This window comes from Mauremys mutica, chromosome 4, assembly GCF_020497125.1.
Source record: "Mauremys mutica isolate MM-2020 ecotype Southern chromosome 4, ASM2049712v1, whole genome shotgun sequence".
Classification (NCBI taxonomy): Eukaryota; Metazoa; Chordata; order Testudines; family Geoemydidae; genus Mauremys; species Mauremys mutica.
This window is the reverse complement of record NC_059075.1, coordinates 150,190,083-150,217,021: the sequence shown is the minus strand read 5'-3', so window position 1 is coordinate 150,217,021 and position 26,939 is coordinate 150,190,083. Positions and strand designations below refer to the sequence as shown.

At 44.5% G+C, this 26,939-nt stretch overlaps 1 protein-coding gene across 1 annotated transcript; it reads left to right on the top strand.

The window, feature by feature from the left end:
* Positions 1 to 670: 670 nt before the first annotated feature.
* On the top strand, positions 671 to 26,646 carry LOC123368293 (zinc finger protein 585A-like). Its single transcript, XM_045012964.1, has 6 exons — positions 671 to 710; positions 19,554 to 19,695; positions 19,916 to 20,007; positions 20,534 to 20,660; positions 20,896 to 21,009; positions 21,361 to 26,646. The coding sequence occupies exons 2-6, from the start codon at positions 19,593 to 19,595 to the stop codon at positions 23,712 to 23,714; spliced, it is 2,790 nt and encodes a 929-aa protein (XP_044868899.1). The 5' UTR covers positions 671 to 710; positions 19,554 to 19,592; the 3' UTR covers positions 23,715 to 26,646.
* Positions 26,647 to 26,939: the final 293 nt, after the last annotated feature.

The window sequence follows — 26,939 nt, the reverse complement described above, 5'->3', positions numbered from 1 at the left end:
GACATGCTTCGGGCCTGTATGGTGTGCTCCTTCTCAGGCACGAGCCGAGAAAGACACCCACTCAGCTGATTGAATAAAGAATCTGGTAACCGTCCCCCTGTCTCTCCGTGCCTCCTTGGGGTAATTGGGAACGCTCCAGGGGGAACGAGCCTATTTGGCTAACAAGGTGACAGGGCTCCCTGCTGCTCTGAGCGCCCCCAAGACCCACTTAGCTGATCCCAGCCCCCCACTCTTCTGCAGCTCCCCCCCCACTCAGGAGCTTTGCCCCAGGGACTGCTCCCCCCCAGCTGCTCCCCCCACACTCACTGCTCCCCCCCAGCTGCTCCCCCCCAGCTGCTCCTCCCACACTCACTGCCCCCCCAGCTGCTCCTCCCACACTCACTGCTCCCCCCCAACTGCTCCCCGCACACTCACTGCCCGCCCCCCTCCCACTGCTCCAACACCCCCCTCCCCCCGGCAGCCTGGGGGGGGACAGGAACACGCCGAGAGCTTCCCGCGCGGTTCTCTCGCTGCCCCCGGCTGTCAGAGCCACTTGTCATCACCCCGGCGGGGGCCCTGGGTCGTAGGACGCTGCTATTGGTTAGGAGGCCGGTCACTCCAGTCTCCTCTCAGCTGCTGATTGGGGGAAGCCGACGAGGGGGCGGGATGGGGGAGCGGGTAGGGAGGCCAGTGGCGGCGGTAGGATCATTCCCAAGCTCCCGGGGCTGCAGGTAAGAGCGCGGGGCTGGGCTGTGTGCGGTCAGCGGCCCGCGGGGGGCGGCAGTGCCTCCCCCCGCCCTGTCTGTGTGGCGGCACGGCCGTTCCGGAGCGGGGAGCGGGGAGGCGGCCGCCATGGCGGTTATTGAGGGGAAGGGGCGCGGTGGCCGTTACGCGGGCTGAGCGCGGGGACGCGCGCGCCCGGTTGCTCCCCGCTCCCCTCAGCAGCCGGGTTAACGTCACGCGCCGCGGGCGGGTCCGTCCTGCTCAGAATAACGCCCGCGCGCCCCGCGTAACGGCCGCCCAACGGCTCCCAGCGTGTCTAGGGCAGCGCTGCCCGTTTGCCTGGCGAGGCTGGATTTCCAGGCGGCGTTTTTCTTTTTACCGGCACACACGTTTATTCTGGGGGATCCCGCCCTGACTTCGAGGCGCCCCCTGATTTTCTGGGTCGGTGGCCAAACTTCTTCACCTTCCTTTGGTCTGCCAGCGGGGATTGGCTTTGCCAACTGTTCCTTGGTCTCTTTATCCAGAGCCCTGTTGCCATCTCCGCGGTCACCACCGGAGTGTGCAATTCGGTTCCCAAAGATTCATTAAAGGACACATATGTTTTTTTTTAAAGGTTGAAAGCACCTAGATGCTTTTGAAAATCCCACTAGTCATCTAAATACCAGGCCCTATATATCTAAAAATCTGGCCCTAAGGGCACCATGTTATCTTATGTGAAATCCTTCTCAAAGGCAAATTTCTACTGTAATTTTTTTGTACTAAATATAGGTTGACAACCACAAGCATTCAAAAATCATGAATCAGAGGGGTAGCCGTGTTAGTCTGGTTCTGTAGAAGCAGCAAAGAGTCCTGTGGCACCTTATAGACTAACAGACGTTTTGCAGCATGAGCTTTCGTGGGTGAATACCCACTTCTTCTGATGCAAGCAGTGGAAATTTCCAGGGGCAGGTGTGTATATATAAGCAAGCAAGAAGCAAGCTAGAGATAACGAGGTTAGAAAGGAAGATGATATCCGTCTGTATTTGTGCAAGTTTCTTCATGAGGTTGATGGATTTCCACTCAAATCATGAGTTATACACCCCAAAGTCATGAAGTTAAATAAATATATACATACATTTTGGGTTCTTTTAATTTGCCTTTTTGTTTCTGAGCCCTTAGGGCATACAGCAAAAGCATGTATCTACCCCAAAGATTCCATGTACCTAAAAGAGTTGTACATTCCTATAATATTCAACACCATTTTGGACTTCGGATAACATGGGTTTTCCTCCCCCTCCCCATTTATAACTGCAGCCTTATTAAAAATCCTTATTTCTGTAAGTAATTCCCCATCCTGAAAATATTGAAGTTTACACTTTCCTCTTCTATTACTTAATTTGTTGCATACATAGATGTTGATTTTTGTACAAAACTGTTTATTCTTCTAATTACATATTTTAATTTCATTGACTTTTATGTATATTTTGTTATGGCACATTTCAGTGATGTTCTTCATTCTGACAGGTTTATTGATCGTTACTGCCAAAGTCAATGATTTTTTTTTTTAAACAATGAGTATACTGTTACTTCTTTGCATTGGTTGGGTGGGGACATGGTGGTGATATCACCTAGCTTGTCTTTTGGTGAAACTAAAAGTGCTTTAGGTCCACTGTGTTTTTACAGTGGGATAGGTAAGGCATGTTTGTTACCCTGTGATTAAAAACACCCCTTTTCTTAGCACAGAGGACAGATGTTAAATGAACCATTATTATTCAGAACTTGACAACCCTGACACTGATTATGTGGCTAACACTGTTCCTTTGCCATCAGAGGTATTTGCATCTGAATGCCTGCAGCCCCCAGTTATGTGGGTATCAGGAAAAAAAAAACAATTAAAACATTTTAAACTAAAGCATTAATAGAGACTTTTCCTCCCTTAATTTCACTTATTTCTTTCCCCTTAGTTTATTAAAGGCTAGTCTACATGGTGTGACACTAAAGGTGTGACATTAATGCACATAAGTTACAATGCCTTAAACCTCTGTGTGAATGCTCTCTTTCAGAAGTGGCCTTAGTTTTGCACTGACAGTCAGGGCCACCATAGAAGACTGTAGGAGTGTTTTCCCCTAAAAACTATTAATCATCAGGCCTTTTACTTGTTTTCAACATTTTTAAAGTTTGGTATGGTTCTGGTGTCATCCACACTTGATTTTTTTTTTTAAGTACAAAGAGAAGGGGAGAAGCAGTGGAGCACTCATCTTAGCTTTTCTGGTTGTTGTCCTGTGTAGAAAAGCATTTGCAATATTTCACAGGTATCAATTTTGACCCAAGAAAATTTCAATAAATTGAAATGTAAGGTTAAAGAGAACGACAGTCCCCAGGACCAATGGGGAGAGGACAGTGCTCCAGGTCAGTCCGATTGACAGGGCAAGCAAGCCAGTGAGGAGTCAGGCACTCGGGCTGTCCTCTGTGTGAGCTGGAGCTGCCTGAGCCAGATCAGGGCAGAGATAAGGAAAGAGCAGCAGCCTGAGCTGGACTGGAGGCAGAGCAGCAGCACTAAGCCAGAGGAGCCAAGTTGAACTGGAGGCAGAGGAGCCAGAGCTAGGGATCTGAAACAGCTCAGACCAGCTATGCCCATGGTGAGCCAGGGCTGAGCTACAGCAGGGAGCTGTGGGGCCAGAGTCAGGATAGCGGATGCTGGCTGTACCACAAGTAACACTGCAGCCAAATGTGGTGAGCAGCTGGGGAGAGTGAGGGGGGAATCCTGGACAGAGGGCCCAGTGCAGGGAGATGTTGCCAGACTGGAGAGGGCACAGGAACTAGGGTTGCCAAGCGTCTGGTTTTCAACTGGAATGCCCAGTCGAAAAGGGGCCCTAGGGCTCCGGTCAGCACTGCTGACTGGACTGTTAAAAGTCCAGTTAGCGGTGCAGCAGGGCTAAGGCAGGCTCCCTGCCTGCCCTAGCTAGGCACAGTTTCCAGTAGCGGCTGGCATGTCCCTGTGGCCCTTAGGCACAGGTGTGATTGGGGTGTGCTGCCCCTGTCCCGAGTGCTGCCTCTGCAGCTCCCATTGGTCAGGAGCTGCAGGGTGGTGCCTGCAGGCATGGGCAGTGTGCACCACGCAGAGCTGCTTGGCCACGCCGCCGCCAGTCTGCCTAGGGTCCAGATATGGCAGCCACTTCCTGGGAGCCTGCCTTAGCCCCACTACACTGCTGATTGGGAGCCGCCTGAGGTAAGCACCGTCCAGCCAGAGACCGAACCCCCTGCCCCAGGTCAGAACCCTCTTCTGCACCCTGACTTACTCCTAGAGCCCGCATCCCCTCCTGTGCTGGAGCCCCTCCCACACCCTGAACCCCTCATTTCTGGCCCCACTCTGGAGTCCGCACCCCCAGCTGGAGCCCGCATCCCCTCCCGCATCCCAAACCCCTGCCCCAGCCCAGTGAAAGTAAGTGAGGGTGGGGGAGAGCAAGTGACAGAGGGAGGGGGGGCTGGAGTGAGTGGGGCCAGGGCCTCAGAGAAGGGGTGGGGGATGGGGCAAGGGTGTTCAGTTTTGTGCACTAGAAAGTTGACAACCCTAACGTGAACCCTATGGGAGGGCCAATATGGGGAAGAAGGGTCTTACCACCTATAGCCTGAGGGCTTGTGGCCACCACCAGAGCAAGTATCTGACCTGTGGTATCACCACAGTGCAGCCAAGGCCTGAGAAGGAGGCCTGGGATGTGTGAGAAACAGACTGTGAATGTTTATGGCTGTTTATGGTGTTCCCCATGCCCGTATGGTGGGATCCTTTGTTCCTTTAACCCAGGGGTTGGCAACCTTTCAGAAGTGGTGTGCCGAGTCTTCATTTATTCCCTCTAATTTAAGGTTTCGTGCGCCAGTAATACATTTTAACATTTTTAGAAGGTCTCTTTCTATAAGTCTATAATATATAACTAAACTATTGTTGTATGTAAGTAAATAAGGTTTTTAAAAAACGTTTAAGAAGCTTCATTTAAAATTAAATTAAAATGCAGAGCCTCCTAGACCGGTGGCCAGGACCTGGGCAGTGTGTGCCACTGAAAATCAGCTCGCGTGCCGCCTTCGGCACCCGTGCCATAGGTTGCCTATCCCTGTTCTAATCAAATAAATTGGCGAGCCTAAAACCAATACTATCCAAATTAATATTATTAACCTCCTAAATCAGGCAACAGACTGGTGAGCAAGGTATGTTATGCTTATATAAAAAGCACACAAGATCTTTTTATAGGGGTACAACATACAACAGGCAGGACACTTGAGTGTGTGACAGGGATTCCAGGCATCTTTAGACCCCTGAGAATCTCACCTGAGGCATAAGTGAAGAGTTAGCCCTGGTCTACACTGGCGGGGGGGGGGGGGGGAATCGACCTAAGATACGCAACATCAGCTACGAGAATAGCGTAGCTGACGTCGACGTAGCTTTGTTCGATTTACCTCACGTCCTCATGGTGCGGAGTCGATTGCCGCGGCTCCCCCGTCGACTTTGCTTCCGCCTCTCACCGAGCTGGGGTTCAGCAGTCGATGGGAGAGCGATTGGGGATCGATTTATTGTGTCTACACCACACGCGATAAATTGATCCCCGATAGATCGATCGCTAGTAGTGTAGACATACCCTTAGAGTTAGAGAGCAAGATTGTGTGTCTTACTCACTCACTCTTAAGAACACAGGAACCTGATTTCCTGTGACTGCTTCTTGGCAGCGATTCCAGAATTTCCTGTTATGTACTGTGGTTTGACTTAAAGTTTTAGCTTAGAGGTTTTGAATTTAATCTTGCAAGATAAAGTTATAGTATTATTATTTAAAGTGATACACACATTTTAGGGGCTTTGTTAAAGGTTGAAGTTATAACAAATGGTACCGATAAGATATTAGCAGTAGCATCGGGCCCGATGACCCACACTAGTGGTGGTGTGGGGGTTAATAAATCTATGTATTAATTGCTGCCAAGAGGCCACAGTAACTTAGAACTTGTATGATTCGAGCTACTTTATTTCAGTCCCCTCAACTCTCCCGGACTACACCTCTGATCCATGTGCCTCAGTTTTCCCCAGCTGTTTGGCAGGTACCAACAGAGGAAAAGAGACCTCTCAATCAGCTTCGAGCCATCAAGGGAAGAGAGGGGAATGCGCCCCCACCACTCTATCGTTTATTTGGGACTTATTGAACTAAGTGTAAAAAACGATTTGGGGTGTTTCTGTGAAGGGACACCTTCCGTTTCAGAGTAAAGAACAGCAGAGTGTTCATTATATAGTTTACAGGTCTGTCACATCTTATGCTGGGGTTACGTTCCGCAGTTAGCACGTAAAGCAAAAATCGCGTATAGTCAAAATTACATTGAGTGTAATGGCAGGCGGAATCGCCCGCACTATAGAAACAGTATTTAAATTGTTGTTTTTCTCTTTTGTTGTTGTTTTTTTTTCTTGTTTTTGCCGACCACGTAAAGCTGAAATCACACATGTTAAATGCGCCTAAGATGCGACAGACCTGTAATACATAGGCTAGTCAATAGTGAAGTTTTAGAATTGAAATGAATTCTATGTTGCATGTTAAGATGAGTGGAACAAGGGCAAGAGTAGAGTCTGTTGGAGTTACCCACAGTATGGCTTTACAAAACTTTGCCAGAAAATACATTCAGTAACATGATGGAGGTTTAGTACAGCTGAGAAATAGCGAAATGATCTCTAAGCATTTTAACCCGTGGGGTTTTGTAAGTGAGGTGTTTAATGTAGAAACAAAGCAAAAAAAATAAATAAATAAAAGAGGCTAAACTGGTGAAGGGAATAGCTGTTGAATGTCTGCTCGTGGCTTGTAGTTCACTAGGAAAGAAATTGAATAAAAAATTAGTTACTCAGAAAAGCCCAGCAAACTTTGGATGAGGGAGGAAAAGTTATTCAGGATTTAACAAATCAGCTACATGTAGTGTCAAAGAAACAGTCAGTACTTTCCCAAAAGAAGCAGAAGTTAAAGAAAACATTAAAACGGTGTAGGTACCAAATATAGGAAGCAGGAGAGGAAGCACGTTGTTGGCAGGAGCAAGTGAATGTCAGCTTAAAATCACTGGACGGCTATAAATCAGACTGAGGTCGGCTGTTGAAAAGAATCAAAGAGTTGGAAAATATAGAAAATGTGTTAGAGGAGGACAAAGAATCAGTTCCCATCTTTGAGCATTGGCCTGCTAACCCCAGGGTTGTGAGTTCAATCCTTGAGGGGGCCATTTAGGGATCTGGGGCAAAAATCTGTCTGGGGATTGGTCCTGCCTTGAGCAGGGGGTTGGACTAGATGACCTCCTGAGGTCCCTTCCCACCCTGATATTCTATGATTCTATTGGCATGGTGAAACTGACGAAGATAGAGAAACTTGCAGGGCAAATTACTAAAAGTAGGGTGAAAGAGTTAGTTCAGGCAGATACAGTACCTTTAGGAGCGGAATTGGAGATTGAGTCTTAGAAGCCACTGGGAGAGTCAAAAGAGGAAGTTAGCAGTGCAGCAGCTACCAGCAGTCTGCAGATTTAAAAAAAAAAAGGAAGTCCTAGGATAGCATCACAAGAGGTGGAGTTGAGTGTCATCACAGAGAAGGCGATTAGTGATGTAAAGGATAAGGTGAGCAGAGCAAAGGGGGAGGAAATATCCTCTCCTCTGTTAGTGTCCTCCCCTGATAGTGAAGAGGGAGGGCCTTTAGAGACTAATTGTTCAGGGACTAGAAGATGCGGTGTCACAAGTGACACGAGTAGCTAGTGCCTGTGATGTAGTAATCTCTAGGTTACAACAGAGAAAGATACGATAACCAAGGGATGCAATTCCTGCTCCTCCACCCAATGTTACATTGGCACCATATAGATCAAGAGACCCAGCCCCTTTGGGTGGACACTTATTGGCATTTGGGCAATCATTAACATTGCCTGGGTCCCTAGAATTTTGTGAACCCTCTACACCCCCTTGGTATATGCTGGTATTACCTGGTGTACCAGTAGAACACCCTACTACATCAGATCTTAATGAACTGAAAGATGTCCGGCGTCAGTGTGGAGATGCCTTGAGTGTAGGATGTAGAGGTTTTATGGAAAGTTTCCCTGCTCATCCAGGATTATTTCCAGAGGAAAGTTCTAATAGCTCCAAGGGGAAAAATGTGAATTTGGGTAGAAAAAGTCAAAACATAAAAATTATAGATTCAAGCTCAAATAAAAGCCCAAATCCTGATCTGGAGAAAAGATCCTCAAATTCTAATTCTGATTGCCATGTAGCAGTTGTTACAGATATTAAGACCCTAGATCTGGTAGCTAAGCAAGTGGGAATGATGGAGGATTCTTCAGTTGCAATGCATGCACAACATGTACAAAAACCAGCAGAAGTGTCTGGCTTACCAAGAAAAGATTGGGCTAAAATCTTACAACTCCTCACAGTGAATTGAGCATTATGGAGTACTTTGCCACCTGAGTTTAGGGTAGGAGAGAGATCTTTTAAAGACACAGTAGTCCTATTGGAACATAATCAGCATCTGGGGCAAGCTGAAGTGGCCATCCTATCTAACTTAAAGCAGAGACCTAATGAGTTCCCACATCAGTTTCACCTGCGGTTAAGTGCAGCATAGCAGAGTCACATAAAAGAAAAAAACAGATAAGCCACCATATGTTAGTTTGTTGGTCAATAACTCTCTTAACCTTTTCCTGAAAATGGGGAACATGCATATAAATGATAGCACTTCTTTAAAGAAGGCATTAGCCTTACTGGCCAAGGCATATTCTCAGGAAGGCCCTGAAATAGGTTGGTGTGGAGTCCCTGTTGCAATACTTCAGGAACCACAAGCTAAGCCCACGGTGAGGATTGGGGGACCCCCATGGTTAGGCCAAGGTGTTCCTAGTTTTCCTAGGTACCAGCATCGGCAAAATGACCCTAACCCACGTAGTAATCCTGGACCTTCGAGTGGGTGTGCCCCTTGACAGGGTTATGCGTTTGGACCCCATGTAGGGGCCTGGGACCGTGTTTCTTCTTTTCAGATGCCGCCCAAAACAATTCACGCCTGCGAAGATCCAAGTCACTGCCTCCCCACAGAAATTAAAACTCAGTTGTAATAATGTTTAAGACAGTGCAGCAGACGCTTGAGGCTCAATGACGGAATATCCGGGAACTCCAAGCACACGTGAATGAGCTGATGATGGAAGGCAAGGCCCAGCACCCTCGAACCGTCCAGTGGCCTCTGTTGATCCATTTCCTTCTCTCCGGTGGACAGCCTCTCCTCCTCCAGAGTTGGCTGCCTCCGAAGAGATAAAAGGAAAACCCATAGATTATTTCTCTGCATACTCTACAAATTACTCGGCATGATGCCAACCGGCCGCAAGCGAAGTCATAGTCCCTTTAGGCAGGGATGCAAGTGGGAGACCCACTGTATCTGCAACGGTAAGGGGCCGCCACAGGAATTTTATTATAAATACTGGGGCAGCAATTGGCATTATGCATGTCAAGGATCCTAGATCCTCTTCTCTGTCATCAGGGCGTACAAAAACACTTTCAACTTTTGCAAGCAATCGGGTTGTTACCACACTTTCTAAACCCATTAAAGTACAGATAGGTCACCTAAAAAAGGTTCATACCTTTGCGTTAATAAAATTAGCAAACCCAAAGAATTGCCTATTGGAACTGATTTCCTATACAAACAGGGCTGTGTCTTACTGTAGAACAGGCAACGGGTGACTCACCAGTAATTATACCTGAGTATGGCATGGTGTGTCCAGTGGAGGGGTATGATTTAAGCAAAATAGTGGCTAATCATGCAAACCAATCTGAGTTACAGGCTTTACTTCGCAAGCATGCGGGTGCCTTTGCTAAACACAAACATGATTGTGGCTGTATGGCAGTCACTATTGTTGTAAAAGGAAAAGATGTATCAGCCCAAAGACAATATTCTTACCCAGATCAGGCAAACCCATACATAGAAAAGACTATCAAGTCTTTGCTGACACAGGGAATACTACATAGATGTACTTCCACTGCCAATTCCCCTATTTGGCCTGTGAAGAAACTAGATGGTTCTTGGCATCTCACAATTAATTACAGATGCCTAGATCAGGTCACACCCACGTGTGCCTCTACAGTGGTCAAAATGCCAGATCTAATAAAGTCCTTTGATCCAGAGTCTGTGTGGTTTACTGTCCTTGACATCAGTAACAGCTTTTGGACATTGCCATTGGCCTGCATTTCACAGTACCGTTTTGCATTTAGTTTCCAGGGGGGCCAATATTCCTGAACACGTTTACCCCAGGGGTATAAAAATTCTCCAGCTTCATTCTATGCGCAAATGAGGTGCGTACTGTCGTAATTTTCTAAACCAACTGTTCTGTTTCAATACGTAAATGACCTTTGTTTAGCAACATGAACCAAGAAGGAGCATCTGAAAAGGCTTGACATGCTTCTGCAGATCCTAAAGGAAGCAGGGCTAAAATGCAATCTGGCCAAGGCACAGCTAATGGCCAACCGTGTCTTTCTTGGGCCTGACCCTGACAAAATGGGGTAAAACCCTGGCGTAACAAAAAGTAAATGCAATTCAAACATTGCCTTTACCACAGGACCTAACGGCTTTAAAATCCTTTTTGTATTTAATTGGGTACCACAAGAATGTCATTCTTAATTTTGCTTCCATTGCAGGTCCCTTGTACCAACTGTTAAAGAAAAGTGTCCAATGAAAATGAACTGAGCAACACACGGAAGCAGTATCTCAGCTAAAACAGACCATTGTCAAGGTTCTGGTGTTGATCACTCCAAATCCTAAAATACCCGATCAGCTAAAGGTAGCAGTAAGTGTTAATGCGTTAGTGGCTGTGGCTTCATAAGAGAGGCATGAAAAAATCAGACCTGTGGCCTATGCCTCACGTTTAATGTCATCAATTGAACTTAAGTATGACAATTATGAAAAGTACCTATTGGCCACCAGTTAGGCCACACAACACTTTTATTTTCTAATTGGCCTCAGCCCGATCATATTACACTCATCGCATACTCCCCTTCCGTTCTTACTGTCCAATAGGGTAAAAGATGGGCAAGTCTCAAATGCTCGCCTAGCCCACTGGGCATTGCTGGGGGGAAGAGAAAAAAAAATTGCAATAAAACTTGTTAGGACACCATCTTTGTTACCAGCTACCCTACTGTACTAAGGGGAGCCACATGTGTGTCCTGATCTTAATCAATTGAATCTAAGGAGGAAGGAAAAAAAAGCTTTCCCAACCGTTAAGCCAGAAAACAAATTCCATTAAAAGGTATCATTTCTTTGTTAACGGTTCTAGTTATTTACCATCAAGGCAAACCTTATACTGGGTTTAAAATCTATGCAGTTCCTCCCGAAGAGAAAAAAGAGCCTTGGAAGAAGGCATATGCATGCATTCCACATCCGGCTCAGTATGCTAAAATAGCAGTGGTGGCTTGTGTGTTGGAGTACTGTGTGCAGTTCTCCATCACCACCACATACCAAAGTATCTGTCTGTTTTCAAACTCCGTATGGGTATGCAATTCTCTCACAAAGTTTCTACCATGTTGAAAAACAAATGGGTTCACATCTTCTAATGGCTCACCCATCAGGTACGCATTGCTGGTAAAATACATCCGCTGGTTAGCAGTAACAATCACTGTTCCAGGGTGGCCAATTAAAGTAAAAAAAAAACCAAAAAAAAAACCCCTCTCTAAAAATTAAAACCCTATGCAACAAAAAAAATGGAGGGGCTAATAAATTAGCCCCCAAAGAAGCCTAATTAGGGGAATTCTTTAAAAATATATATATATATTCTGTTACTACCTCTGGCGAAGGCATATTCTCAGGAAGGCCCTGAAATAGGTTGGTGTGGAGTCCCTGTTGCAATACTTCAGGAACCACAAGCTAAGCCCACGGTGAGGATTGGGGGACCCCCATGGTTAGGCCAAGGTGTTCCTAGTTTTCCTAGGTACCAGCATCGGCAAAATGACCCTAACCTATGTAATAATCCTGGACCTTTGAGTGGGCGTGCCCCTCAACAGGGTTATGCATTTGGACCCCTTGTAGGGGCCTGGGACTGTGTTCCTTTCTTTTCAGATGCCGCCCAGAACAATTCATGCCTGCAGAGATCCAAGTCACCACCTCCCCATTTAATTTGGCACACCAGTGGCACTCAATTAAATAAAATAAAAATGGACACCTACTTGCAAAATCTGAAAAAAACATTTAAATCAGGTCCACTTGCAGGGAGCAGCTAAATTGGGAAAAGCCAAACAAAAGGCAAAGGCTTACTTTAATAAAAACCAAAACCAAAACAAAAAAAAAACCAATGTAAAAGGTTGAAAACCAAGTAATTCTGTTATCCTATAAAGCACTAGAGCATGGGCTGTGTAACCAATGGATCGGACCCTTCCAAGTCATCAATAAACTCAGTTCAGCAGTGCATAACATTAAAATAACAGAAGGCATGCGTAATAAAAACAAAATCTACCATGCTAATCAGTTAAAGCTCTATCAATCATTCAGGTCGCAGAAGCAACTTCCTCCTCAGAGCTTAGGTAAACAGCATCCAATATAATCATAACAGCTGAAGTCCAGCAAATTACAACCATAAAATAAACACTAATATTTCTAATTTACGACACCCTTATCATTGCTCTAAGGGTAAAACTAAGCCAAAATCACAAATTTGGAACTAAACTGTTACAACCCCATAAAACCAGACTACACTGTTGTGCTCAATTGCCTAAGCATGTAAAACAAAACATACTAACACAAAAGAAACGAACTATTATACTCAACCCAAAACTTATCCACAGTCCTCTACACCAGGTTAAGTAAATTAAAGGGAAAAATGTCACATTTAAATGTCAATTGGTTAAAGTCATCTTGTTGCCATCCAGTGGCTGGAAAAACATTTGGCCTTTAAATAATAACTCAAAGGGGAAAGAATGTAAAACGTGTAACTCCTCACCAACAAATTCAACTTCCCTAAAACACAGAATACCTTACAAATCGCTTTTTTTTTTAAAGTTTTATAATAATCTAATAATGGTGTGTGTGTGTGGGGGGGAGTTTAACCTTATGTAAACGTAAAATAAAGAACAATATAAAATGCTCATTATAGCTAATTTTCAAACCAAATCAGAAAGCAAAAAATGTACTAAATGTAACATTTGAACTTAAGGTTCAAAATCCAATTATTAACTATAATTATAATAATCCAATACCAAATAATGTAACTTGTCCAATAATAAACCCAGAACGTGCTAGTGGTCTCACCACAACACCCATAATAAAAAAAGTAATCAGGTTCGGTTTATGCATATTCCTGTAGTGTTAAATGTGTCTAATTGGTATCTAGAAAAATTTAGCTATTGTCAGCACACCAAAGTGCCTTCCTTTTTCTCAGTACAACTTAGGCTGCAATTTTATTCACATCAACAAGTGCAAAATATTGTTCTGTTGGGAATGAATAATAAATTCCATAAACCATATACCTCTAGAAGAAATCGTAGCTTAAATCTCCTTAAAAGGTTAAAATCCCTAACAGAACTATTTAATTCAAAAGTGTCAATTTAAAACCAAGCGAATATTTTAAAAAATCGCAAACATATAAACTATGTGTTACAAAAAAAAGCCAAACAAGTGGTCAATCCAAAAATTAAAAAAATTATCACAGAAAAAGCAATTTACTGTTTATAATATGCATAACATAACCAACTATTTAATAAAACCCAACATAAAATTAATCAGCTAATCGCTTAAAACAATAATCAACAGGAATCAACACTTAAAAAAGATTATATGCTCTGCATTTGGAAAATACATTTGTAAATGCAATCACTAGTACATTACAATCCTTAAAATTAAAAAAGGTTCCTCACTTAATTAAAAATGAGCAACTGTTAAGTTGGTACTGTCCCAAATGTTTTCAAAAGCTGAAATAAAACCCCAATCCACATGTTTAAATTCATGCCGGCATTTATCAGTGGCTGCTATAAACAAGATGGGATCTGTAACACCTCACCCTAACCAAAACGGTTGTTCTTTTTAAAAAAATTATATAATGGCATGATCCTTGTATGTCTCATTCACAGTCTCGTTACCAGTATTTAACCCAGACAAGGATGTGTACCGGCAATTGGTAGCTGTCCATTCTATAGGTCATCTCAAAGGTGATATCTATAGGAAACACGTTAATGCACCTCCCTTGGTGGTCTATCACACTTGAACTCAAACCTGAAAAGTACCACAGATGGCCTGTTGCTCTAAAAAAGGGCATCCCTATATCTGTAGGTTTAACGTGTTTAAGATAATTACTGTTCTGTTTAAACTGCAGACTTTTTGGGTTTTTTTTACAAAATTCATCATCATGCCTGGTAAGGCTGACCAAGTAAAAAAACTCCAATAAAAAAGGGTAACCTATGCTAAAAATAGCTATTTTTGCATGGTTACCAATCAAAAGAGGTACCAATATGGTTCCGTAAAGTGTCCTGTTTTACTCCAAAGCAACCCACTTTAATAGAAAATCAAGTTATTTCCCCTATTCCCACTTTTTAAAACCTCACCATTAATTCCAGTCCAACCCAGCCTATCCAGATTTAATTATCCAAAGTGTACACACCTTTCTTGTCTACATTCCCCCACTAGAGTTACAGTTAAAGTCAATGGGCCTGTAAAAAACCTCACCTCATACAAATTACTAACGATATGGACAAAGCCAAATAAAGCTACAAATAAAGTGAGTTGTAAGTTCTTACCTTTATTAACATCAGAAAGGTTCAAATGTGATTTTTTTTTTTTGGTAGCATCCAATCAAATAAGATTTGAAAATCCCAATTTTGGGATGAGGAGTTTGCAAACCTTAAAACACAACCAAGTACCTTTTTTCTTTTTTCTGTTTCTCCAGCCGCGAGATTGCAACTAAGGGTACGTCTACACTACGGGATTATTCCGAATTTGCATAAACCGGTTTTGTAAAACAGAATTTATAAAATCGGGTGGAGCGCGGCCATACTAAGCACATTAAATCGGTGGTGTGCGTCCATGGTCCGTGGCTAGCGTCGATTTCTGGAGCGTTGCACTGTGGGTAGCTATTCCCTAGCTATCCCATAGTTCCCGCAGCCTCCCCCGCCCCTTGGAACTTCCGGGTTGAGATCCCAGTGCCTGATGGGGCAAAAATCATTGTCGCGGGTGGTTCTGGGTAAATGTCGTCAGTCACTCCTTCGTCTGGGAAAGCAATGGCAGACAAGCATTTCGCGCCTTTTTCCCCTGGATTGCCCTGGCAGATGCCATAGCATGGCAATCATGGAGCTTTTTTTGCCGTTTGTGACTCTCACCGTATGTGTACTAGATGCCGCTCACAGAGGCGATTCAGCAGCGCTACACAGAAGCATGCTTTTGCTTTTGCATGACAGCAGAGATGGTTACTAGCCATATTGCACCATCCAAACCCTTCCATAAATTGGAACTGAGGATGATCATGGCTACCAGTCCTTTTGTACCATTTGCTGCTAGTGCCCCTGGTCAATCAGCCAGGGGCGCAAAAGCCAAGAGTGGTTACTAGCCATATTGCACCTTCCATCGTTTTGTACCATTGGCTGCTGTCATAAGTGCCCCTGGCCGATCAGCCAGGGGCGCAAAAGCAAAAATTGGGAATGACTCCCTGAGTCAATCCCTCCTTTTTGGTATCTAAAAATAGAATCAGTGCTGCCTAATATAGGCAAGTGTGCTAGAGAACCACCTGCTCTGTGTCAGAGCCCGCAGAAATTATTATCTGTATGCTATTCACAGGGGGTGCTCCTGTAACAACCCCACCTGTTGATTCCGTTCTTCCCCCAGCCTTTCTTGGCTACCGTAGCATTGTCCCCCCACTTGTGTGATGAATTAATAAAGAATGCAGGAATAAGACACACTGACTTGTTAGTGAGAAATGAGTGGAAGGCAGCCTCCAGCTGCTATGATAGTCCAGACAGGACATTAAGCAGTGTGTAGGAGAGAAGCCCAGCATCCCACTGCTAGTCCAGGGGCAACTGAATCTTTTCTTTACACATGAAGGGTGGGGGCTGATGGAGCTCAGCCCCCTGTTGCTATGATGAGGATGGTTACCAGCCATATTGCACCATCCATCCACCAGAAAAAATTAGGGCCAATAGGCTGATGACGAGGACGGTTACCAGTCCTTTTGTACCATCAGCTGAGGCTGATGATGAGGATGGATTTCCATCATTTTGTACGATCAGCTTATGCTGATGATGAAGATGGATTTCCATCCTTTTGTACCATCAGCCGCCCATGGCGGGGGGGGGGGGAGCAAGGATGTTGGTGTTGAGTGCTGCACTATCGCGTCTATCTGCAGCATTCAGTAAAGATAGGGTGACATGTAAAAGAGTCAGAGGATTGTTTTACCTTTCGCTTCTGGGGTGGGGGGTGGGGGGTGGGTGAGTAGATTGCCAAGCTATGCCCTGACCCGCGGGCACTGTGTTTGACCCTAGAAGCATTTGGAGCTCAGCCAAGAATGCAAATAATTTTAGGAGGCTGCAGGAACTGTGGGATAGCTTCAGTCCTCCAGTCCATGCGCATCCATTTGATTCTTTGGCTTTCCGTTACGCTTGTCACGCTGCAGTGCGCTGAGTCCCTGCTATGGCGTCTGTCTGGAGATTTTTAAAAAAGGATTCTGAATTTCATCTTCTGTAACGGAGCGCTGATAGAACGGATAGAACGGATTTGCCTGCCCTTACAGCGATCACATCCGCATGGTCCATGCGGGAGCTCTTTTTTTTATTTTGATTTCGGACTGCATCGCCACCCGTGCTGATCGGAGCTCCACGCTGGGCAAACAGGAAATATTCAAAAGTTCGCGGGGCTTTTCCTGTTTACCTGACCACTGCATCCGAGTTCAGATTGCGGTCCAGAGCGGTCACTGGTGCACTGTGGGATAGCTCCCGGAGGCCAATACCGTCGATCAGCGTCCACACTAACCCTAATCCGATATGTTAATACCGATACTAGCGTTACTCCTCTCGTTAGGGAGGAGTACAGAAACCGGTTTAAAGAGCCATTAAAATCGATATAAGGTGCCTCCTAGTGTGGACGGTTTTGGCGTTAAATCGGTTTTACGCTCCTAAAACCGATTTAAACGCCTAGTGTAGACCAGGCCCTTGGAGTCAGCACGCAAGACAGAACTACATTTTCTGTCTGTCTTGTTCTTTCCTCTCCCTTTTCTGTGCATTTGTCTTGTTCTGTCTTCACGGACACGAGAGCAGACTTTAAAAACAGAAACAGCAACTTTAGCCCATTTCAACTAACTTCTTCTCTTCTCCCACAAAAAGGAAGGTTGTTACCATCCTTAGCACCCTCTAAAAGATTCCTCCCCCCTCTTCTAAAAACTCTCCACAGCTAAAGGAAAATGGAATAAGGAATATAGTTGAAATGAAAGCCTTGCTTTATACTTTACATTTCAAATTGCTTAATTGTTTTTTCTTTTTTCCTCAGTACCTTTAGTAAAAGGTTAAAAAAGTTTGTAATGCTGGTTGTTGACCTAGCACTAAGAAAGCTGAGGGTTACTGGCCTAATGTATAGGGGGAAGCAGCAGACATGACATATCTCAGTTTTACTTAGATTTTTGACACAGTCCCACATAACATTATCATAAGGAAACTAGGGAAATGTGGTCTAGATTAAATTACTATAAGGTGGATGCAAAAATTATTGAGAGGCCCTACTCAGAGTAATTATCAATGGTCCGCTATCAAAGTGGGAGTGTGTATCCAGTAGGGTTCCGCCAGGATCAGTCCTAGGTCTGGTAGTATTAGGAAAATCTTTCTAACAAGGTGGGTAGTTAAACTCTGGAATAATCATCCAGTGGAGGATGTAAAAACAGGTTGGACCAGGATGGTCTAGAAGGTTTACTTGGTCCTGCGTTAGCCCAGGAGACTGGACTGGATGATCCTTTGAGGCCCCTCCCCACCCTACATTTCTATAATTCTATGAAATGCAAGTGAGAAATTAAAAGATCCTATGTTATGCTACGGTAGTTTTATCTTTGGCAATTCCAATTGTGAATGCAAAGTCAGTCTAACCTCCATACAATTGGAGTATTAATTAGATTCAACAAGCAATTTGGGGGTTATTTATTGGAACGATCCCTTTATGTTTTGCTTCTGTAAAGTTTAGTTTAAGGTAAACATCTTCCAGGCAAAAGAAACAGTGAAAAAGCAAGAGCACCAGCTACACTTCTGGATGTGCAGCCAAAAGTTGGTTGTACTCTACAAGAGGCACTAAGGTCTGGTCTCCACTTAAAACTTATGCCAGCGTCGGTATGTCAGTTGGGGCTGAAAAACCACACACTAGACTCAGTAACACGGCTATGCTGACAAAAACCCCAGTGCGAACACAGCTATGCCGAAAGAAAAATGCTGCTAGCAGCATAGCTAATGCTGTTCAGGGAGGTGTTCACTTGCCATCAGAAACACTTCTGTCAGCGTACATTGCATCTGCACTAGGGGGCTATGCAGGGCTCCAGCATAGACTGTGGAGTGTAGACATAGCGTCACTTTCCTGACAGTCCCTGGGAGGCTATGGAAGTGAGAGTGACAGACAGCATTGCTTTTAAACTAGTTAGTGTAATCTCAATTTCTCCCTAGTTGAAATGGGAAATTAAAGAATGCTGCTCACTGGCCAATGTCTTTAGATAAAAGCACCAAGGGAATTTGTAAAGATTTAGTCCATACCTTGGTTATACTAGCATGGTTTGGAAATTACTACCTGTTAAGTAAGAGACGGCTTAGCAAACAGGCACCCTTGTCCAAATGATCAATGTGAAATGTAAAATAAAGTGTGTCCTCGGTTTTGAGGGTCAAAACTTTTTTGATCTGAATATGACAAATACATCTTGAACCATGAAGCTGGACACAGGTAAATCATATAGACTGGCTCTCTCATTTAACAAGAAACATAGAACAGATGGTTTTCTGCGTATTTTAATGTTACTCCAGAGTTCAGCATCTTCCTATGACAAGGCTGTGTCTGACACAGAGGCCGAAGGTAACCTAACAGTTCTGACATGATGATGACTGGAGCCCCTTACGGGAAAAGCACTCAGTTAAATCAAACTAGAGCTAATCTCTCACTACCAAAAAGATAAGTACAATGAAAATGTAGAGCACGGGTATAAAGCTTTGTTTGGGTCTAAAAAGGGTCTTGAAAGAAGAACAGTTAAATCTGGATCTGGTCGAGGTTCAAACAAAAAGATTTTCATTAAATAAAATTCTGTTAACTCATACTCATGAGAAAATTGGATACCCCTTTGAGAGATGCCCCTCAAATGTAGAGGGATTATGTTACAAGGGAAGCTCTTTGGGAAATCGAATGTCATTTTTCTCTCTCTTTGTACAGCACCCAATACAATGGAATCCTGGGCCATGACTAGAACTTCTGGGCTCTAGGGTAATACCAATAAATAATAATAATGTTCGTTAAAAAGCATAAAAAGAGCCAACTACCTGCAGGAGTGCAATTGTGATCTGACATTCCTAGGTGCTATGACCAGTCAAATAAAAGGCAGAACTGAGGTAACATCACCTGGGTTCAGAAAGGGTTCACTAGGAAGAAAAAAGCAGCACAGGAAGGAAGACGGTTTGGTCTGGGCAGAAGGCTACAAGGAAGAAATACAAAATTGAGGGATCTCTTCTAGTCATCAATGTGCAGAACCCAACTGATATTGGTGAAACTTGGAAGATGGAAATGTGGAGGGACACAGAGCCCCTTTCGTGTGTGTGGCAGGCCCATCAGCTTTCAATAACTCTGTTTAGTAGAGAATCTGAGAGCCACTTGTCACTGCCCCTCAGATGCTACCTTTGTCCCTCACACACAGCTAACAACATATCTGTTTCCCAGGTCTCAGTTTGTGTGATCGGAAGAGAAGGGATTTCTGAGATGATGGAGCCCCCGTCCAGCTCAAGGTCACAGAGGTTCCACCACCCAGGACCACAACTAAGCTGTGACCTCAGAGAGATGCAGCAGTATCCACGGCAACTAGGTAATAAGTTGTGTATAGAGATGCATGTGGTGTTGGGGAGCATGGATAGTACAGCAGGGAGGGGAGTCCCTAAGGCAGCCTGTATGAAATCATTGGAACAGCATTTGGTGTCTAGTGGCACGTGGAAGCTGGGTGAATCCCTGTTCCTAGTAGAGTCGTGAGGTCCAGGAACATATGAGTTTGTGTGCGTCCCTCTAATGGTATCTTTGTAATCCTTTAGCTCTTCCTGCACCCTATTTGTTTGTTCCTTATGATAAGGGGAATGAAGGAGACCAGGATATGGTGGCCTCGCTCCATAGGTTCGGCTTTATGGTGAGTTGTGTCCGCACTCTTCCTCCTGCCAGGCCGTGCTGCTTCCTTGTCTGTCCTCACTCATTTGTCTCACCTCCTCCCGGCTCCTCCATTGCTCAATGGTCTTTCCAACTTTTTCTTCCCCATCAATAAAATAATCACACCCCTTTCTTTGAGAGGTGCCTTGTGCATGTGGTGCTTCTCCAACATCCTGGATAGCTCACTTCATCCCCTGGTAGTTCATCCCACGACTGAGTGGTGAGACTATCGCAGGAACAGCATGTGCTGAGTGGGGCTCCCTTGTGGCTCCAGGTGTTTGCTTGAGTGGTGTGGATTGGGGCTAAGAGCTCTGTGGGGATGGGCAGGCTGAGTCTAGCATCTCTTGCTGTGTGGAAGAGGATGGGATAGTGGGAAATGGGATTCCTTCCCCTCCTCCAATGCTACGTTGATGATGATGGCTCTGCCCTTTGCTGCTCAGCTTGTGCCTGAATGGTGGGATTGTGGCCAGACCAGACAGATGCTGAGTGGGGGACCCATGTCATTTCAGATGCCAGTGACGTTTGAGGAGGTGGCCGTGTACTTCTCTGAAGATGAATGGGCTCTTTTGGATGAAAAGCAGAAGGAACTCTACAGAGATGTCATGCAGGAGAATTACGAGACTTTCATCTCGTTAGGTGAGGAGTTGCTATAATCCCTATAGTGTAGACATGGCCTAAATCTTTTATAAGCAACACAGCCCATTTCCCACCGTACAGTCTGCTTGCTAAAATGTGATACATGAATCTTTTATAAACTATATGAATTATGTCTTTCCCCTTCAGCAAAGAAAATCTTGGAATGTTCTTTGTAGTTAAGTGATCGACGAATACTTAACATGTTGTGATGCATGTACCTCTTTCCAATGAGCAGGATTTCCGATTGCTAAACCAGATGTGCTGTCCCAGATGGAGCGAGGGGAAGAGATGTGGATCCCAGATCTCCAGGGCTCTGAGGAAAGGGAAATCCCAAGAGGCACTACGACAGGTGAGGAATGAGTGAGAAACTATCTGGGGCTTGGAAAAGCTGGGATCCCAGCAAACCCGCTGAGTCCTCTCCCTGTTCTGTCCCATCTCATCTGACTCACTATTATGTCCTGTCCTCATGGCAGGTGTCACTCCTGGCTCCCAATTCTCCTGCCTGATCCTTGGCAGAAGCTTTTTCCTCCCTCAGCCTTTTTCTTAGGGCTCATATGGGACTTTGAGGCAGAACCCGCCCCTCCTCTGCCACTTGGTGGAATATACTTCCTGCCTATCAGGTTCTGTTATCAATGATAAATCCACCCACTCTGTCCCCAGCACATGCAGTGAATCCCATCTGGATTCTCTCTCCCAACAGGTACCGGGACAGCAAGTGAAAACAAGGAGGAGAGTCCCCAGCAGGAAGGGGCTGTGGGAGTGAAGATGCACAGGATGTTCTCAGGAAGACCGCAGGGCCCTGATGGGGCAGATGTCAGCAAGAGTCAGGACAGAATGGGGCGGCAGAGAGGAGACTTTCCAGGCAAGAGTAAATCTACTCACAGCAAAAGAGGTTTGAGGAAATCCATAGACCCCAGTGCCCACCCAGTAACCCATATTGGGTTGACACCAAATACCATCAATGAACTGGGGGAAAGAGTCAGTAACAGCTCTCTTCTTATTCAACCTTGTCAGCAAACTAGTGCAGAAAAGAGTGCCGTCAGGTGTAATGAGTGTGGCAAAAGCTTCACTCGACAAGAATACCTTCAGATACATCTGAAAATTCACAGAGAGGAGAGACCCTATAAATGTAACAAATGCAAGAAAAGCTTCGGACACAAGACAAGCCTTGTTCTTCACCGTTACACAGTACACAAGTCGGAGAGACCCCATAAGTGTCCAGACTGCGGCCAGCTCTTTATTCTGAGAGAGAGATTTATTCAGCATCAGAGAATCCACAATGAAGAGGCGTCCAGAGGGTTCAACGATGGGATTGTGAGTGAGAACAGGGACAAGAATCCCCAGAAGAAAGGGTCTGCGGGAGCAAAGCCAGACATGATGTTGTCGGGGAAACCCCAGTGCCCTGAGTGGGGAGATGCCAGTGAGAGTAGGGGCAAGGTGAGTCAGCAGCACGGAGACCCTCCAGACTGGAGACAAAGTAAATCCACTTGCAGCAAAACAGACTTCAGGAAATCCAAAGACACCAGCACACAGCATAGAGACTGCATGGGGAAGAGACCAAATACAGACACTGAAGTTGGGGAAAGTTTCAATAACTGCTCTCTCCTAATGAAGCATCATCAAACTAGTGCAGAAAAGAGGGCTTACAAATGTAGTGAGTGTAGGAAAAGCTTCACTCAAGAAAAATACCTTCAGATACATCTGAGAACTCACAAAGGAGAGAGACCTTATAAATGTAAAGAATGCGGGAAAAGCTTCAGTCGGAGTTCAGTGCTCAAAGATCACATCATGAGTCACAGAATGGAACAACCTTATAAATGTACTGAGTGTGGGAAAAGATTCAGAGCGAAGACAATCCTTGTATATCATCGTTACATAGTCCACAGGGTGGAGAGACCCTATAAGTGTCCATACTGTGGCCAACAATTTGTCCTAAGAGAGAGACTTATTCAACATCAGAGAATCCACAAAGAAGAGGAACCTAGAGGATTTAATGATGGGATCATGAGTGAAGATGAAGCTAAGAATCTCCAGCGGGAAGGGCCTGCAGGAGCAGAACCACAGAGGACATTATCGGGGAGACCCGGGGGTCCTGAGCCGGGAGGAGGCTGTGGAAGTCAGGGCATGCCACGAAGGCAGCAGGGACGCCCTGCAGGCAAAAGAGGCAGTATATCTAATCAACGCGAGAGAGATTCCAAGAAATTGAAAAGCACCATCGCCCACCAGGGCACCAACACTGGAGCACAAACAAGCACAAATGGTGACAATGAGAAAAGCTTCAGTAGCAACTCAGCCCTTTCTGTGCATCCGAAAATCCACCTGGAAGAGAAACGTTACACCTGTGCTGAATGTGGGAAAAGCTACCTCCAGCATGCTCACCTTCGAAGGCATCAGAAAAACCATACAGGAGAGAGACCCTATGTATGTGCAGACTGTGGAAAGAGCTTTGTGTATAGGTCAATACTCAGCAGACATGAAAGGACCCACAAAGAGGAGAAAAACTATAGCTGCACTGACTGTGGGAAAAACTTCAGTGAGTACTCATACCTTACTATGCATCAGAGAATCCACAGGGAAGAGAGACCCTATCAGTGTCCCGACTGTGACAAAAGCTTCAGGCTGCGAGGACACTTTACCAGTCACTGTAGAACCCACACAGGGGATAAACCTTACAAATGCACCGAATGCGGGCAAGGCTTTGGGCGGAAATCAACCCTGACTAAACACATGAGGATCCACACCGGAGAGCGGCCCTATAAATGTGCGCAGTGTGATAAAAGCTTTCGTCAGAAGTTCGTCCTTTCCCAGCATCAGTTAATACACCAGGGAGAGAGGCCTCACAAATGTACTGAATGTGGGAAAATCTTTCTTCAGAAGTCCCACCTTACCACGCATCTGTCTGTGCATCGAGGAGATAGACCTCACAAATGTACTGAATGTGAGAAAAGCTTCAATGACCGATCAAATCTTCTTAAACACTTGACAAATGTCCACTTGAAAAAGAAACCCCATACAGCAAATGTAGCTTCAGGTTACATAGATCTACAATTGTAATGATAGAAAATAATGGAGTGGTGCTTTTTTGATTCTGGTGAGACATTTCTCCACTCATACTTATTCTAAAATACAAGGTTTAAGGAGGATAGGTTGGTAGTATCACCTTATTTATGATCATGGGAGTGAGATGTGGGAGGGGGGAAAAAGCTGATGAAGCGAGGAACTGATCTTTCAATGGGTTTTGGGGGTGGTTAGTGGGAATTTCAAGGGAGTGGAATTGAATTTTGCAAGTTGAGCAGCGGCATGCCATCTATGGATGCAATGCATGGATTGCATTCCTATGTGAGCCCTGAATATGACTTCCTGACTGGCGGTGCCAGTGGGACGATTCCATCCAGCCCCTGAACACGCTACCAAACAAAATGGCATCCTCCACACATTGTGAAGACATGGGTATTTTAACATGGTGCTCTATAAACGGATTAAAACCTGGCGAACTGAGATGTCTCAAAATGTAACTGTAAACAGGGAATCCTTGTTGAACAGGTGTGTTTCTAGTGGGATTCTGCAGAGATCAGTTCTTAATCCTCTGCTTTGTAACATTTTTATCAATGACCCGGAAAAAATATAAAATGATCACTGATAAAATTTGCAGATGACACATAAATTGGGGGAGTGGTAAATAATGAAGAGGACAGGTCACTGATTCACAGTGAACTGGATCATTTTGCAAACTGGGAAAAAAAACTATATGCATTTTAATGTGGCTAAACGTAAATATATACATGTATGATTGAAGAATGTAGGCTATACTTAGAGGATGGGGGATTCTATCCTGGGAACGTGGGACTCTGAAAAATTTTTGGGATGTGGTGGATAATCAGCTGAATATGGTGTCTCCAAAAAAGCTCATGCAATCCTGAGATGCATAAATGGGAATCTCGAGGAGGAGTAGAGAGGTTATTTTACCTCTGTATTTGGTACTGAGGCAACTGTATTTTTTTTAAACATGTCTCAGGGTTTATCTACTCCGGAAGTTTTACTGGTATAATTTTGCAAGTACAGTTATAATGGCATAACTTCCTGTGAATAAGTGTTTCAACATGGAGAGTTACAGAGGCATAATTACAATGGTATATTTTATGCCAGTTAAATTCCACGTGCAGACAAGCTCTTAGCAAGAGCAGTTTTCAAGGTAACAGGTGAACAGGAGTGAGTCAGCCTTGCCCCACCCTCACAGCAGCTTTCTATGATGCACTAACTGGCTATAGCACTATTGGCTAAAGATACAGCTCACTTTCAAAGGCCTATGGTTAATAATGGGATGCCAACGAGTGCATCTTCACCTGGATCTTCCATCCCCAGCAGTTCAGTCTATTCCAAGTGGGTAGGCACACCGTGATTTTTCTCCCGTAAGGCAAGTACCCTAACTGGGCCAGTGTAACTGGTAATGCAAGTGCTACTCCCTCTCCGAGCTGTGCATCCTACAGTCCACTGAGGGTGTCTGAAAAAATACCCATAATCCTTGGTGCAGGGACCTGCTGCTTATCCTCTATGGAATAGCTACTCAAAATGTTTCCTAATTTACTCCTAAAAAACACAGTTGGGCAGAGTGCAGGATATGAAGTGGAAAACAGAAAATGCCCCGTTAAACTTACAGCCAATTAAGCCTGAGTGTGATTTGTTAGTTTATGAGACAAAGTCCCCTAAGGCTTTGCAGCTATGCAAAATGTATAAAGGATACGTGTGACAGATTGCTATGCTTGCTGGTGAAATAAGGAATGGAGAGGTACTGAGACTGATCTGTTTGCAGATGTTTTAACCATTAATTGCAAGTCCTAAATGTTTTGCTGTGTAAGGGAGATGTGAGTGGTATGAACAAAACAAGGAAGTAACTAGGTTGTAAACAACTGGGGTATGTGATGGTATAAACAAATTGGAACACACACAGGTGTTGACACTTAGATAGGTCAGAGAAGATTTTACGGCTTGCCTTGGGACAAGATTCCCATGATGCTTTGCAGTTAACATAAAGCTATCTAGCAAGGAATGGAATTTTACAATGCAGTAACTGACATTTTATATAAGATATATTTTTGCAATGTATTAACCGCAACATATTTGCAAGATATGTAACAAATTAAAATGTCCAAAAAAGGCCATAAACCATGATTAACTACTTGGTGTTGAAACACTTGGAAAATTACAAGGAAGAGGGAACTGAGGAAAGAGCCTTAAGGGCAGGTCTGCACGACGGGGCTAAGTCAACCTGAGTTAAGCAACTCCAGCTATGTGAATAACGTAGCTGGAGTTGACGTACCTTCGGTGAACTTATTGTGGTGTCTACACCGCGCTAGGTTAACAGGAGAAACTCTCCCATCAACTTACCTTATGCTTCTCGTTCTGGTGAAGTACCAGAGTCGACAAGAGAGCAATCGGTGGTCAATTTAGTGGGTCTTCATTAGATCCACTAACTTGACCCCCGAAGGATCGATCACCACACATTGATTCCCCTGGTAAGTGGAGACAAGCCCTAAAATATGGGAAAGTATGCACTAGGAGGAGGCAATAAATAAGGGTTGGAATGTTGAACTAAGAAGAGTTACCCGAGTATAACTACCACAAGAAATCATAAGAAAGTAAGATCATTGGCAGACAGGATCCAGACTGTCTGCAGCTACAGACAAGGCCTTCCACAGGTATGGGTAATTGTATGCCTCTCTGTATGTGCTGTCTTGACTGTTTAATAAATTCATTCAAAGCTGACTTGTTAACCAAATCTAAATTTAAGAGAAGGCTATTCATTAAACATATAATCACAATTAAAATTCCTATCCATTATTAGCTATTCATGTATTAATTATTGGTTGATTATCAACACAAGAAATATGTAAACTACAATCACTGGAAGACTGTTCTCTACATTGGTAACGTCTGACCTTTCTGTATTATGCTGTTTTATTGCTAATCAATAAAGTGATTGAGCCGAGGTATCTGAGGTCTCATTGACTGATGACAAACTTAACCAGCAACCACCTCACACCACTTACACGATCACATTTCTAGCTTTAATGGGAATGGGGCCTCATAGTGACTGCTTTCGTAAAGATGGAGGACAGTGTACCAGAAGTGTGAGGCATGAAGGGGAAGTGACTACAGATCCATGAAGAGATGCCTCTCTTTTCATTTCTCAATAGACTGATTTAACAAAAGTAGCACTACTTGACACTATTAACTCTGTGTGCTATTAATTAAACACGAATGCCCCAGTGAAGGTGGGTG

Coding starts and splice junctions, on each gene's coding strand:
- LOC123368293 (XM_045012964.1), top strand. CDS start 19,593: ATGATGGAGCCCCCGTCCAGCTCAAGGTCACAGAGGTTCCACCACCCA. Junction 20,008..20,533: donor TCCATAGGTTCGGCTTTATG/GTGAGTTGTGTC, acceptor ATGTCATTTCAG/ATGCCAGTGACGTTTGAGGA. Junction 21,010..21,360: donor CCCAAGAGGCACTACGACAG/GTGAGGAATGAG, acceptor CTCTCCCAACAG/GTACCGGGACAGCAAGTGAA.